Raw genomic sequence first — 14531 nt, forward strand, 5'->3', positions numbered from 1 at the left:
GTGTTTTGAAATGGTGAGCATGCGTTATACATGTGTTGTGGTGCCTCGTTCAGTATGTCTTACACTCTTTTGATCTCTTAATGAGTTGCATCTTGTACACTGCTCAGCTTTAAGAGTGTACTGAATTTGAATAGGCACTTTGAATTTGTACCACTTAAAGGTAGTCTGCACTTTAAAAAAAGCTAGTCTGCTCTCTTAAAAGGAAAGCTTGTATTGTTTCAGGGGGTGGAATTAATTCTGGAACTCACTCTGGCATGGGGAGAGACGTAATAGCGATACAACTTGGAAGTAGTCTCCAAAGCTTGCTGACTCCAGTATTTCCATTCTTTTATTGAGACACAGTGTGGAGTAGGCCCTTCCAGCCGTGCTGCCCCAATTTAACCCACGCCTAATCATGGGACAATTGACAATGACCAGTTAACCTACTAGCCAGTACGTCTTTGGACTGTGAGTTGACAGATAGACCTCAGTATGTGCGGTTGGGAGACTGTAGGTCTGACACGGTGGTCAGCAGCACAGGAGCGCCGCAGGGTACCGTACTATCTCCGGTCCTGTTCACCCTGTACACATCAGACTTCCAATATAACTCGGAGTCCTGCCATGTGCAGAAGTTCGCTGATGACACGGCCATAGTGGGGTGTGTCAGGAATGGACAGGAGGAGGAGTATAGGAAACTGATACAGGACTTTGTGATATGGTGCAACTCAAACTACCTGCGTCTCAATATCACCAAGACCAAGGAGATGGTGGTGGACTTTAGGAGATCTAGGCCTCATATGGAGCCAGTGATCATTAATGGAGAATGTGTGGAGCAGGTTAAGACCTACAAGTATCTGGGAGTACAGTTAGACGAGAAGCTAGACTGGACTGCCAACACAGATGCCTTGTGCAGGAAGGCACAGAGTCGACTGTACTTCCTTAGAAGGTTGGCGTCATTCAATGTCTGTAGTGAGATGCTGAAGATGTTCTATAGGTCAGTTGTGGAGAGCGCCCTCTTCTTTGTGGTGGCGTGTTGGGGAGGAAGCATTAAGAAGAGGGACGCCTCACGTCTTAATAAGCTGGTAAGGAAGGCGGGCTCTGTCATGGGCAAAGTACTGGAGAGTTTAACATCGGTAGCTGAGCGAAGGGCGCTGAGTAGGCTACGGTCAATTATCAATAACTCTGAACATCCTCTACATAGCACCATCCAGAGACAGAGAAGCAGTTTCAGCGACAGGTTACTATCGATGCAATGCTCCTCAGACAGGATGAAGAGGTCAATACTCCCCAATGCCATTAGGCTTTACAATTCAACCGCCAGGACTTAAGAACTTTTTAAAAGCTATTATTAATGCTTTTTGAGATAGTGATTTAGATGCATATCAGATTTTTTACTGAGTTAAGTATTGTATGTAATTAGTTTTGCTACAACAAGTGTATGGGACATTGGAAAAAAGTTGAATTTCCCCATGGGGATGAATAAAGTATCTATCTATCTATCTATCTCTATCTGTGAGAGGAAACCCATGTGGTCACGGGGAGAACGTACAAACTCCTTACAGACAGCAGTGGGAATTAACCCTGGGTTGATGGTACTGTAAAGCTTTGTGCTAACCACTGCTGAACTATCCCATCACTGGCAGAGGAAGTGGAGAGGAATAGAGAAGTGCAATGCCCATGGTGAACCGAGGAGGTGTTCCAGACAGCCAGTAGGGTCTCGCAGCCCTGATAGTCAGTGGCTGGAGTTCAGCTTCTAGGATACAACATCTTCTCCCTGCACCAGCTTCCAATGAATTCTATCTATGAGGAACACACACAAAATGCTGGAGGAACTCAGCAGGCCAGGCGGCAAAGAGGACAGTGGACATTGTACGGGAAAGCGAGGATATAATTTATCAAAGTTACAGAGAAGTAGTCACCCCAAAGTTGCAGGAGGCAATTAGCTGGGTGACCATCAGGAGAGATGGAAATATGCAGTTAGAGCAGAGCGCCCCTGTGGCCATTCCCCTCAAAAACAAGTATACTGCTTTGGATAGTTTTGTGGGGGATGACCTCTCGGGAGAATGCCATGGTAACCAGGTTACAGGCACTGAGCATAGGACAGTGGTGCAGAAGGGAAAGAGAGAGAAGAGGGGAGCGGTAGTAACAATGGTCTCCATAGTGAGGGGAACAGACGGGAGATTCTGTGGACGTGAACAGACACCCGGATGGTATGTTGCCTCCCAGGTGCCAGGGTCAGGGATGTCTCGGATCACGTCCACAACATTTTGGAGAGGGAGGGGGAGCAGCCAGATGTCTTGATAGATATTGGTACCAGTGACAGAGGGAGGAAAAGCAATGAGGTCCTGAAAAGAGAATTTAGAGAGTGAGGTAGAAAGCTGAGAAGCAGGACCTCCCGGGTAGTAATTTCTGGATTGCTGATTTGCCACACGCCAGTGAGTGTAGGAACAGGATGGTTTGGCAGATAAATGTGAGGCTGAGAAGCTGGTGCAGGGGGCAGGGCTTCAGGTTCTTGGATAATTGGGATCTGTTCTGTGGGAGATATGACCCGTTCAAAAGTGACAGGTTGTACCTGAACCCAAGGCAGAACAATATTCTTGTGGGCAGGTGTGTTAGAGCTTTTTGGGAGGGTTTAAGCTAACTTGGCAGAGGAGTGGGAACCAGAATGAAGGGACTCAGGAGAGTATGGATGGTAAAAAAGTAAAGATAGCGTGCTATCTTTACTACACCTAGATACTACACCTTGAGTACCATATTTGCTATCCTGTCTCTTTCTGTATCACTAATGATTTGATACCCCGCCTGTTGGCTGCAACTAAGTCCCATCACCTACTATCAGATTGGTAATGAATCTCAAATGAAGAAGGTACCAGACATATGTATTCCAAAAATGAAGAAATACTCAAATGGTAAAATAGTACAACCATGGCTGACAAGGGAAGTCAAAGCTATTGTAAAAGTAAAAGAAAGGGCATACAACAAAGCGAAAATTAGTGGGAAGATAGAGGTTTGGGAAGTTTTAAAAACCTACAGAGAGCAACTAAAAATCATTAGAAGGGAAAAGATGAAATATGAAGGCAAGCTAGCAAATAATATCAAAGTGGATAGTAGAAGTTTTTTCAAGTATGTTAAAAATAAAAGAGAAATGAGAGTGGATATAGGACCGCTAGAAAATTAGGCAGAAGAAGTAATAATGGGGGACAAGGAAATGGCTGATGAACTAAATGAGTATTTTGCGTCAGTCTTCACTGTTGAAGACACTGTAGACGCAGTATGCCTGATGTTGTAGCGTGTGAGGGAAGGAAGTGGGTGCAGTTACTGTTACAAGGGAGAAGGTGCTCAAAAAGCTGAAAGACCTGAAGGAACATAAGTCACCCAGACCAGAGGAACTGTACTCTAGGGTTCTGAGAGGTAGCGTTAGAGATGGTGGTGACATTAGAAATGATCTTTCAAAAATCATTGGATTCTGGCATGGTGCCAGTGGACTGGAAAATTGCAAATGTTACTTCACTCTTTAAGAAAGGAAATTATAAACCATTTAGCCTGACCTCAGTGGTTGGGAAGACATTGGAATCAATTGTTAAGGATGGGTGATGGAGTACTTGGTGACACAGGACTAGATATTACAAATTTAGCATAGTTTCCTTCAGGGAAAGTCCTGCCTGATGAACCTGTTGGAATTCTTTGAGGAGATTACAAGTAGGATAGATAAATGCAATGGATGTTGTATATTTGGACTTTCTGAAGGTCTTTGACAAGGTGCCACCCATGAGGCTACTTACCTTTACCATGGTATTATGGGAAAGTTACTAACATGGTTAGCGCTTTGGCTGATTGGTAGGAGGCAGCAAGTGTGAATAAAAAGGATCCTATTCTGGTCGGCTGCCATTGACTAGTGGTGTTCTGCAGGGGTTGGTGTTGGGACCACTTCTTTTTCTGCTGTATTTAAATGTTTTAATGATGGAATTGATGGCTTTGTTGCCAAGTTTGCAAATGATACGAAGATTGGTGGAGGGACAGGGAGCGTTGAGGAACCAGGTAGGATGCAAAAGAACTTAGATTCAGAGAATAGGCAAGAAAGTGGCAAATGAAATACAATGTTGGAAAGTGCATGGTCATGCACTTTGGTAGTAGAAATAAATATGCAGACTATTTTCTAAATAGGGAGAAAATCCAAAAATCTGAGATGCAGAGGGACTTGGGAGTCCTTGTGCAGAACACCCTGAGGGTTAACTTGCAGGCTGAGTTAGTGATGAAGAAGGCAAATGCCATGTTAGCATTTATTTTAAGAGGTTTTGAATACAAAAGCAAGGATGTGATACTGAGGCTTTATAAGGCACTGCTGAGTCCTCACCTTGAGTATTGTGAACAGTTTTGGGCCCCTCATCTGAGAAAAGTTGTGCTGGCATTGGAGAGGGTGATTCCAGGAATGAAAGGCTTATCATACAAGGAATGTTAGATAGGTCTGGGTCTGTACTCACTGGAATTCAGAAGGATGAGGGGGAATCTCATTGAAACCTTTTGAATGTTGAAAGGCCTAGACAGAGTAGATGTGGAAAGGATGTTTCCCATGGTGGGAGAGTCCAGGACAAGAGGGCACAGCCTCAGGATAGAGGGGTGCCCTTTCAAAACAGAGATGCGGAGAAATTTCTTTAGCCAAAGAGTGGTGAATTTGTGGAATTTGTTGCCACATGCAGCTGTGGAAGCCAAGTCATTGGGTGTATTTAAGGCAGAGGTTGATAGGTTCTTGATTGGGCATAGCATCAAAGGTTATGGGGAGAAGGCCGGTAATTAGGGTTGAGGAGGAAATAGAAAAAAAGGATCAGCCATGATTGAATTAGCAGAGCAGACCCGATGGGCCAGATGGCCTAGTTCTGCTCCTATGTCTTATGGTTTTGGTCCAAGATCCTTCAGCAGGACTGGAGAAAAAAAGGCAAGGAGCCAGAGCTAGAAGGAACGGGAGGAAGAAACACAAGGTGATAGGTGAAACTAAGAGGGGGGATGGGTGAAGTAAAGAGCTGGGAAGCTGATTGGTGAGAGAGATACAGGGCTGGAGAAGGGGGAATCCAATAGGAGAGGACAGAAAGCCATGGAAGGAAGAAAAAAAGGGGGGTGGAGCACCAGAAGGAGGTGATGGGCAGGCAAGGAGATAAGGAGAGAGAGGGAAAATTGGTTGAGCAATAGAAAATGGGGGGCATTATTGAAAGTTCGAGAAATCGATGTTCATGCCATCAGGTTGGAGGCTACCTAGACAGAATATAAGATGTTGCTCCTCTAACCTGAATGTGGCCTCATCACGACAATAGAGGAGGCTACGGACCAATATGTCGGAATGGGAATGGGAAGTGGAATTAAAATGGGTGACCACTGGGAGATCCCGCTTTCTCTGGCAGACAGAGCCTAGGTGCTCGACAAAGCGGTCTCCCAATCTACATCGGGTCTCGTCCATATACAAGAGGCTACACTGGGAGCACCGGATACAATAGGTGCCCCCAACAGACTCATTGGTGAAGTGTCGCCTCACCTGAATGGTTGCGAGGGACGAGGTGTAGGAACTCTTATTCTGCTTGCAAGGATAAATACCAGGGGGGAGATCGGTGGGTAGGGATGACTGGACAAGGAGGTTGCTTAATGAAAGTGGTGGTGAGGGAGGGAGGGAAAGGAGTACTAGGTGGTGGTATCCCGTTGCAGGTGGCAGAAGTTACAGGGAATTATGTGCTGGATGTGGAGGCTGGTGGTGTGGTAGGTGAGGACAAGAGGAAACCTATGCCTGGTAGGGTGGTGGGAGGATGGAATGTGGGCAGACGTGATGAAATGTGCAGTTCAGGACAGTGTTGATGGTGGAGGAAGGGAAACCCCTTTCTTTGAAGGAGGAGGACATCTCCTCGCTTCTGGAATGAAAAGCCTCCTCCTGAGTGCAGATGCAGCCGAGGCAGAGGAATTGAGAAACGAGGTTGGCTTTTTTGCAAGTAACGGTGGGAAGAGGTACAGTCCGGGTAGCTGTGAGAGTTAGTGGGTTTTAAAAAGCATTAGTGGATAAGCTGTTTCCAGACATGGATACAGAGGGATCGAGAAAGGGGAGGGACTGGGTAAATTTGAGGGCAGGGTGGAAGTTGGAGGCAAAGTTGATGAAGTTGACGAGCTCGGCATGGGTGCAGGAAGCAGCACCAATGTAGTCATTGATGTAGCATAGGAAACGTGGGCGAGTTCACCAGTGTGGCCTGCAGCATAGACTATTCCACGTGGCTGATAAACAAGCAGGCATAGTTGGGATCCATGCGAGTACCGATGTTGCACCTTTTCTTTGAAGGAAGTGGGAGGAGGCAAAGGAGAAATGATTGAGAGTGAGGACAAGTTCCGCTAGACAGAAGAGAGTGGTGGTGGAGGGGAACTGTTTGGGTCTGATGTCCAGAAAGAAACAGAGCTTTGAGGCCTTCCTGGTGGAGGATGGAGGTGTATAGGGACTGGACATCCATAGTGAAAATCCGGTGTGTAGGGACTGGACATCCATGGTGAAAATCTGGTGTATAGGGACTGGACATCCATGGTGAAAATCCGGTGTATAGGGACTGGACATCCATGGTGAAAATCCGGTGTATAGGGACTGGACATTCATGGTGAAAATCCGGTGTATAGGGACTGGACATCCATAGTGAAAATCCGGTGTATAGGGACTGGACATTCATGGTGAAAATCTGGTGTATAGGGACTGGACATCCATGGTGAAAATCCAGTGTATAGGGACTGGACATTCATGGTGAAAATAGGGCTTGCATTCAATGTTCTCACCATCACTTACTGTCACACTTTCACCTTGTCAATTAAGGCATGGCATATTATCCAGCACCAGAGGCTGAACACAGCAGGAAGGGGCATTGTGCCAATGATGGGCTCAGGAACATAATATTTGAGACTGAAAAAGAGGCAAAAGATTAGGGTGAGAGCTGGTGACATTGGAGGGCAAGGCCTCTATGGGAGACAGCAACAGACTGCATATGGAAAAGCCAAACCCTCTGAGGATTGGGGAAACAGTGGGTGGACATATTTAAACCTCAGAAATGGTAGGGGTTGGGTGAGGTTATTGAGACTAAGATGAGGGCTCGTCCAGAGCTCAGGGATACGGGGAGACAGGAGGGGAAAAGCAGGAAGCTTTTTCAATTGTGGGGAGAGGGGTACAGTGCGGTGTTTACAACGTTGTACTCGAAGACTAGGTACATTCGGCCATCCCAAGTGCACAAGGAGCACTTGGAATGGGTTCATTCCACACATCACCGAAATGTCTGATGGAATTTCCAGACTGAGAGAAGCGACTTGATACTAGCCATTATATAGTTCCACTCCACACAAAAAAAATGATTTCTAATCTTCTACTGTTAGAAAAAATACAATTTACAGACATTCATCTCTGCATCAGGGGGCTAGTTTGAACCAGTTTTTCATTTAATTAATGGTAAGTAAGTAAGCAGTGACCTATTATACTTCAACAGCTGCGAGGAACTAATAAACCCAGGTGTTTGTCTACTTCATCTGTGTATTAGATGTTTCCTTTACAAAAATAAAGACATGAAAAGGCTAGATAACAGTTTCTGAAAACCATTTTTGTTGTAACTTAAAAATGTGCTTTCATAAAGTCATTTCAGACACCCCAAGTAATCATTCATTTACTGTAGATCATACATTGCCATCTTCCTTTTTTAAACATTGGTTTATTATAATTAAATTAGCATGTTTATATCTAAACATTGTGCTATAACAGGCAAGGTTTGATCAGTTTGTTTGCAATGGCTTCTCATCTTCGGAATGGCAGTGGTGTCTGGTTCTGAGCTTGTTCTGTCTGAGTCTCCCAGTCTGAATACAGCATTCCTCTCCACTTAATTAATTGTTGGAGGCTCAGCTAATAAATGTATTCAGCATTTACGTGTGAACCGAGATCCATTTTGCAGAAGAACCTGGAGGATTTCTTGACTTCACAATTATACTTAATTGATTCCATTTACACATATACTCCACTCTGTACAATAGAAGAGCAAATTCCTTCATACACGAATTTTGCAGTATCCACTGTATCCTGTTTAAGTTTATAATGGGCCCAGTCCATCAGAAGGAAAAGTTCTGCCCGCCATTGAGTAAGAGGAGTGCGGCCTCGAGAAAACAGCATCGATTATCAAGGACTTCCACCATCCAGGGTATGGTCTCTTCTTGCCGCTACCATTAGGAAAGAGGTTCAGGAGTCTTGGGTCTCACACCACCAGGTTCGGGAGCAGTTACTACCCTTCAACAATCAGGCTACTGAACCATCATGGATAACTCCACTCACCTCAACACTGAACTGATTCCACAACCTGTAGACTCACTTTCAAGGACTCTACAACACACATTCTTAGTATTATTTATTTACTTATTTATTATTGTTATTTTTTTTGTATTTGCACAGTTGTTTTCTTTTGCAGATTGGTTGTCATTGATTTTCCTGTATTTCATTATTCCACTGTGAATGCCTGCAAGAAATGAATTTCAGGGTGGTACAGTAAATGGTGACATATATGCACTTTGATAATCAATTTACTTGAACTTTGGGTTGAACAAGGTTGGCTGGTCAGGAGAGCATTAGAGTGGTCAAGGCCAGAAGTAACAAAGACAAGTCTGAGCTGCAGATGAGCTGAGGCAGGAGAAGAGCAGGGAAGGTGAAAATGGACAGCCTTAGAGCTGAGACTGATATATGTTTTGAAGGTCACCTTGTATCAAATACAGATCAGGCCAGTTTTGTATAATTTCCAAGATGGTGAGATGGAAATGGTAACTTGGGGAACAGTGGTGGAAGCTTAGTTTTTTTCTGGTATTCAGACGGAGCCAGTTTCTGTTCATATAGTACTAAATGCTGAACCAGCTCTATGACAGCTGCTTTTCAGAACTCCTACATTCTGTCTGCATTGGCCATTTTGAGCTTTGGTTGCATGGCATTTCAGCTCGACTTCCCATTCCCACACCAACCTGTCTGCCCTCGGCCTTCTGCATTGCCACAGTGAAGCCAAAAGCATATTAGAAGAACAGGACCTCAAATTCCACTTGAGGAGCCGACAACCCAACGGTGTGAACATTGAATTCTCCAATTTCAGGTAACCCACCTCCAGGCAACACACAAAATGCTGGAGGAACTCAGCAGGTAAGGCAGCATCTAGAGATGAGTGCATTGCTCAAGACCTCCAGCTTCTGTGCCAATCCCCATTTCCCTTCTCACCACCATCAATCCATCCAGGATCCTGCTCCCTTTATTCATCCTTTCCTTCCTAGCCCTCCCTCCTTGATACCAGGGCTAGTTTTGACCTCCCTTACCTGGTTCCAGTTGCCTTTCATTCTTCTCTTATGTGGTTTCCACTAACCTCTATCTCAAACCTCCCCCTTACACCTAAGAATTGGCTATTCTCCACTCTATGCTCTCAGACCCAATGCAGGACCCTGACCTGAAACATCGACCATCCCTTTTCCTCCACTGATGCTGCTTGACTCACTGAGATACTTCAGACCTGACTCCAAATTGTCAGTGTGGAAATCACACTTTTACAACCTGTGATTTCAGAGTCTCTACGTGGATGCCGAGTGCATTGTTCCAATTCACTAAGCTTGCTGATTGAATTTCTTGCAGTAACTTTATCCATTGACACTGACTTGCTAATCATCACACTGTTTTAAAAATCGTGTTGTTTCGTATGATTGCCACTTGTAGCATAAGTGCACTAACTAAATTCCACACAGTCTGTATACGTTTTGGTGTCTTACAGACTTCCTCTTTTGTGTTTCTTTCCTCGAGAATTGTGTTCTCTATAGAGAATTTGCATTGGAAACTCTGCTCTTATGGACTTACTGTGCAAAACCGCTTCTTTGATTTGCACCCTACTCCTAGTTGTATACATTTTGACACCTTCAAGAAATATGTGCACGGAGAATGGGGCGTTCACACCTCTTGCACTTGTGTAGTGCTGAGCCTGGTTTTGGAATGTAGCTTTTGCCATTGCACTGTGACTGTTGGCTGCCTGATGTCTTTGTTTTGGACATTTCAAAAATTCTTTTGAGATTTTTCAGTGTCATGCCTATCAAAGTTGCAATCTTGAGAGCCATTTTGTTAAATCACCCATTAAAATATTGACACTGCATTGCAGTACTCAAGTTTCCTGTGCATTTAATTCCCTTATTATAAGTGCTTTTGTCTACCTAACTACAGGCTGATTCTCTCTTCAGATTTATTATCTCGTTCTTTGGCCTATCTCATCACTGCTCACACTGATGCATCAGGTTACTATTACAGTCCATTGTCCCTCCTCGACCATGGGTTCCCATAATGAGTCTGTGATAGTGAGAAATCTTTTTTAACCACTTGTTTTTACCTTAAGTGTTGAGTTATGTTACTAGACAGGGCTATCCTCACTACCAAACCGAGTTTATTTGGAGGTAGTCTGAAAGCCAGACTTATAGCATTGGTGACTGCTAACTAGAATAATATCACCAAAGACTAGAAACTTCATTGCAGACTAATAACAACTCACAAATATACTTATGTTGTTCATATGGTGACATTCTTACATTACATACCCGCTTGACTTATGTGCCTTTACACACAAATGAACCATAGCATTTACACATTTATTTTCCCTCAGAGGCTCCTTTGCTTCAACTTTTCAGAACAATGCATGTGGAACTGATTGTCTACTAACTAATTGCATGTGATACATTGACATCAACTCCAAAGGATATAATGATCATTTTTATCAGCTGTTGCTCATCCAAGTCCGCAGCGAGACTTAGAGCTGTGGTAGAAGTTTGCATCAAGCACTTCCAACTTCGTGGATGTTCTCTGGAACCATTGAAATTTCTCCTCAACCAATTCTGACTTCTTTAGGATTGTTTAAGCAGCACAGTATCGAAGCAATAGCTGACCCATACTCAAAATCAGAATCAGAATCAGAATCAGGTTTATTATCACCGGCATGTGACGTGAAATTTGTTAACTTAGCAGCAGCAGTTCAATGCAATACATAATCAGGCAGAGAGAAAAATATTAATAAATAATATAAAATAATAATAACAAGTAGATCAATTACATATATTGAATAGATTTTTTTAAAGTGCAAAAACAGAAATATTGTGTATTTTTAAAAAGTGAGGTAGTGTCCAAAGATTCAATGTCCATTTAGGTATCAGATGGCAGAGGGGAAGAAGCTGTTCCTGAATCACTGAGTGTGTGCCTTCAGGCTTCTGTATCCCCTACCTGATGGTAATAGTGAGAAAAGGGCATGCCCTGGTTGCTGGAGGTCCTTACTAAGGGGTGCTGCCTTTCTGAGACACCGCTCCCTAAAGATGTCCTGGGTACTTTGTAAGATGGAGCTGACAAGATTTACAACCTTCTGCAGCTTCTTTCGGTCCTGTGCAGTAGCCCCTCCGTACCAGACAGTGATGCAGCCTGTCAGAATGCTCTCCATGGTACAACTATAGAAGTACTTGAGTGTATTTGTTAACATGCCAAATCACTTTAAACTCTTAATGAAGTATAGCTGCTGTCTTGCCTTCTTTATGACTACATTGATATGTTGGGACCAGGTTAGATCCCCTCAGAGATCTTGACACCCAGGAACTTGAAACTGCTCACTCTCTCCACTTCTGATCCCTCTATGAGGATTGGTATGTGTTCCTTCGTCTTACCCTTCCTGAAGTCCACAATCAGCTCTTTTGTCTTACTGATGTTGAGTGCTAGGTTGTTGCTGTGGCACCACTCGACTAGTTGGCATATCTCACTCCTGTATGCCCTCTCATCACCATCTGAGATTCTACCAACAATGGTTGTACCATCAGCAAATGTCTAGGTGGTAATTGAGCTATGCCTGGCCACACAGTCATGTGTATACAGAGAGTAGAACAGTGGGCTAAGCACACACCCCTGAAGTGCACCAGTGCTGATCGTCAGCGAGGAGGAGATGTTGTCACCAATCCACACAGATTGTGGTCTTACGGTTAAGAAGTTGAGGATCCAATTGCAGAAGGAGGTACAGAGGACCAGGTTTTGCAACTCCTCAATCAGAATTGTGGGAACGATGGTCTTAAATGTTGAGTCGATGAACAGCATCCTGATGTAGGTGTTAGTGTCTAAAGCTGTGTGGAGAGCCACTGAGATCAAGTCTGACCCATTGTGGCGATAGGCAAATTACAATGGGTCCAGGCCTTTGCTGAGGCAGGAGTTCAGTCTAGTCATGACCAACCTCTCAAAGCATTTCATCACTGTCAATCTGAGTGCTACCGGGTGATAGTCATTAAGGCAGCCCACATTATTCTTCTTAGGCACTGGTATAATTGTTGCCTTTTTGAAGCAAGTGGGAACTTCTGCCCGTAGCAGTGAGAGGTTGAAAATGTCCTTGAATATTCCCGCTAGTCGGTTGGCACAAGTTTTCAGAGCCTTACCACGTACTCCATCAAGATCTTCCGCCTTGTGAGGGTTCACTCTCTTTAAAGCCAGCCTAACATCAGCCTCTGAGATAGAGATCACAGGGTCATCAGGTCTGGCAGACACTGTCAGAGTTGCCGTGCATCCAATGTCACCTGCAACCTCATTCAAAATTGTCTCTTCACCATTGAAATAGCCCATCTGCAAATCATACCTGGTTTTCTGATACAGGCCTGGGTCGCCAGACTTGAATGCCATAGATCTAGCCTTCAGTAGATGACATACCTCCTGGTTCATCCATGGCTTTTGGTTTGGGAATGTACAGTAAGTCTTTGTGGGCACACATTCATCCGCACTGGTTTAAATGAAATCAGTAACAACTGCAGCATACTCATCCAGGTTCGCAGATGAATCCCTGAATACAGTCCAGTCCACCGATTCAAAGCAGTCCTGCAGGCGCTCCTGTGCTTCCCTTGTCCATACCTTCTTGGTCCTCACTACTGGTGCTGCAGTCTTCAGTCTCTGCCTATACTCAGGGAGTAGAAGTACAGCCAGGTGATCAGACTTCCCGAAGTGAGGGCGTGGAACAGCACGGTAGGCATTCTTGATGGTGGCATAGCAATGGTCCAGTGTGTTGTTTCTTCTGGTATTGCAAGTGATCTGGTGATAGTAATTGCTTAGTGATTTTTCCAGACTGGCCTGGTTAAAATCTCACAAAACAATAGTGAAGACGTTGGGGTGTGCTGTTTTGTGCATGTTGGTCCCATTGCTCAGATCATCTAAAGCCTGTTTGACATTGGCCTGAGGTGGAATGTAAACTGCTACTAAAATGGCGCCAGAGAACTTCCGTGGTAGGTAAAAAGGATGGCATTTAACTGCTAGTTATTCCAGATCTAGTGAGCAGTATTGGGACAGCACTGATATATTTGTGCACCAAGAAGAGTTGATCATGAGGCACACTCCTCCACCTCTGCTTTTGAGAGACTCTATTGATCTATCCTGACGGTGTATAGTAAACCGATTGATCTGGATCGCTGCATCTGGTACGGAAGTGGTTAACCAGGATTCCGTGAAACGAAGGACATATGCGGTCCTAATGTCCCTCTGATTCAGCACCCTGGCTCTGAGATCATCGATTTTTTTCACCAGAGACTGCACGTTCATCAGCAAGATCGTCCACATAGGGAGTTTAAAACTTTGTTTCCTTAAATGCACTTGTAACCCCACTCTACAGCCGTGCTTCCTCCAAGGTGTCCTCTGTGGGCACTTTCAACCACAATCAGTATTGTTTCCGTTAGTCTTAAGCAGCGATAGTTCATTTAAGCACATTAAGACAGCTTTGTTGACTGTATTGACCTTGGAAACAGTTGTGCTTTTTAGCTGTATCAGGCTGTAGCGAGAATATTTAATCATATCCCTTGAGAGTACTGCTGCAGCTCGAGTCGCGCCTAGGCGCCCCGGAAGTTCATCTTGTTACTCACCGAGTATGGCAATTTTATTTCTTCTGGGCCTAACTCCATAGTCTGCATCACCTAAAGTGTACAATTTGATATTTCATTGTTGCTTTTAGAGGTACCCCTGATCTTCTAATGTAATAAACTCCCATTTACCGATTGATAAAATAATAACCCTTCCTGGGTTTGCTGAAAGATTGTTGGCAGGATTGTTGAAAGGTTGCTGCAGATCTGTCCTACTGGTAAGTTCAACTGGGCCTGTTACGCATTGTGTTTTTCTTGTGCCGGCAGGGCCCCGTTGGACGTTGATAGTGTGGAATACTGCAAGTCCGGATCACTGGTTCGTTGGGGAGACTGATGGAGGGGGAGCTGCGTCGCCTTGGTTGTCGTGTGGACCTGGCCCTCATGCTTTGGGGTCACCCGTGGCAACCGCCCGGTGAAGGAGATGCCAGTGCCAGGGTGGGAGCAAGCTGGAGTCCATGCTGGGTTGGAGGGGCGGGGTGGGGGGGTGTTGCTGGCTTCCCCGTTGGTGCTGCCCTCCAGTGTTCACTCAGTGGAAGATGAGTTGGATTGTATTCATCAGCAGCTGCATGAGCATCAATCTACAGGCTATAAATACAGTATCAAATATATATAATATATATATAGTTTTTTGCAGTATATATTGC

General features: G+C 44.5%; 1 protein-coding gene across 1 annotated transcript in view; it reads left to right on the forward strand.

Moving 5' to 3' along the window:
* satb2 (SATB homeobox 2) overlaps nt 1–14223 on the forward strand; it is a 242449-nt gene extending 228226 nt beyond the window's left edge. Inside the window, exon 14 of the mRNA XM_073046920.1 lies at nt 14155–14223. Coding sequence (XP_072903021.1) covers nt 14155–14172 — 18 coding nt within the window. The 3' untranslated portion in view covers nt 14173–14223. The remainder of the gene's footprint in view (nt 1–14154) is intronic.
* Nucleotides 14224–14531: the final 308 nt, after the last annotated feature.

This window comes from Hemitrygon akajei, chromosome 5 (assembly GCF_048418815.1).
Source record: "Hemitrygon akajei chromosome 5, sHemAka1.3, whole genome shotgun sequence".
Classification (NCBI taxonomy): Eukaryota; Metazoa; Chordata; class Chondrichthyes; order Myliobatiformes; family Dasyatidae; genus Hemitrygon; species Hemitrygon akajei.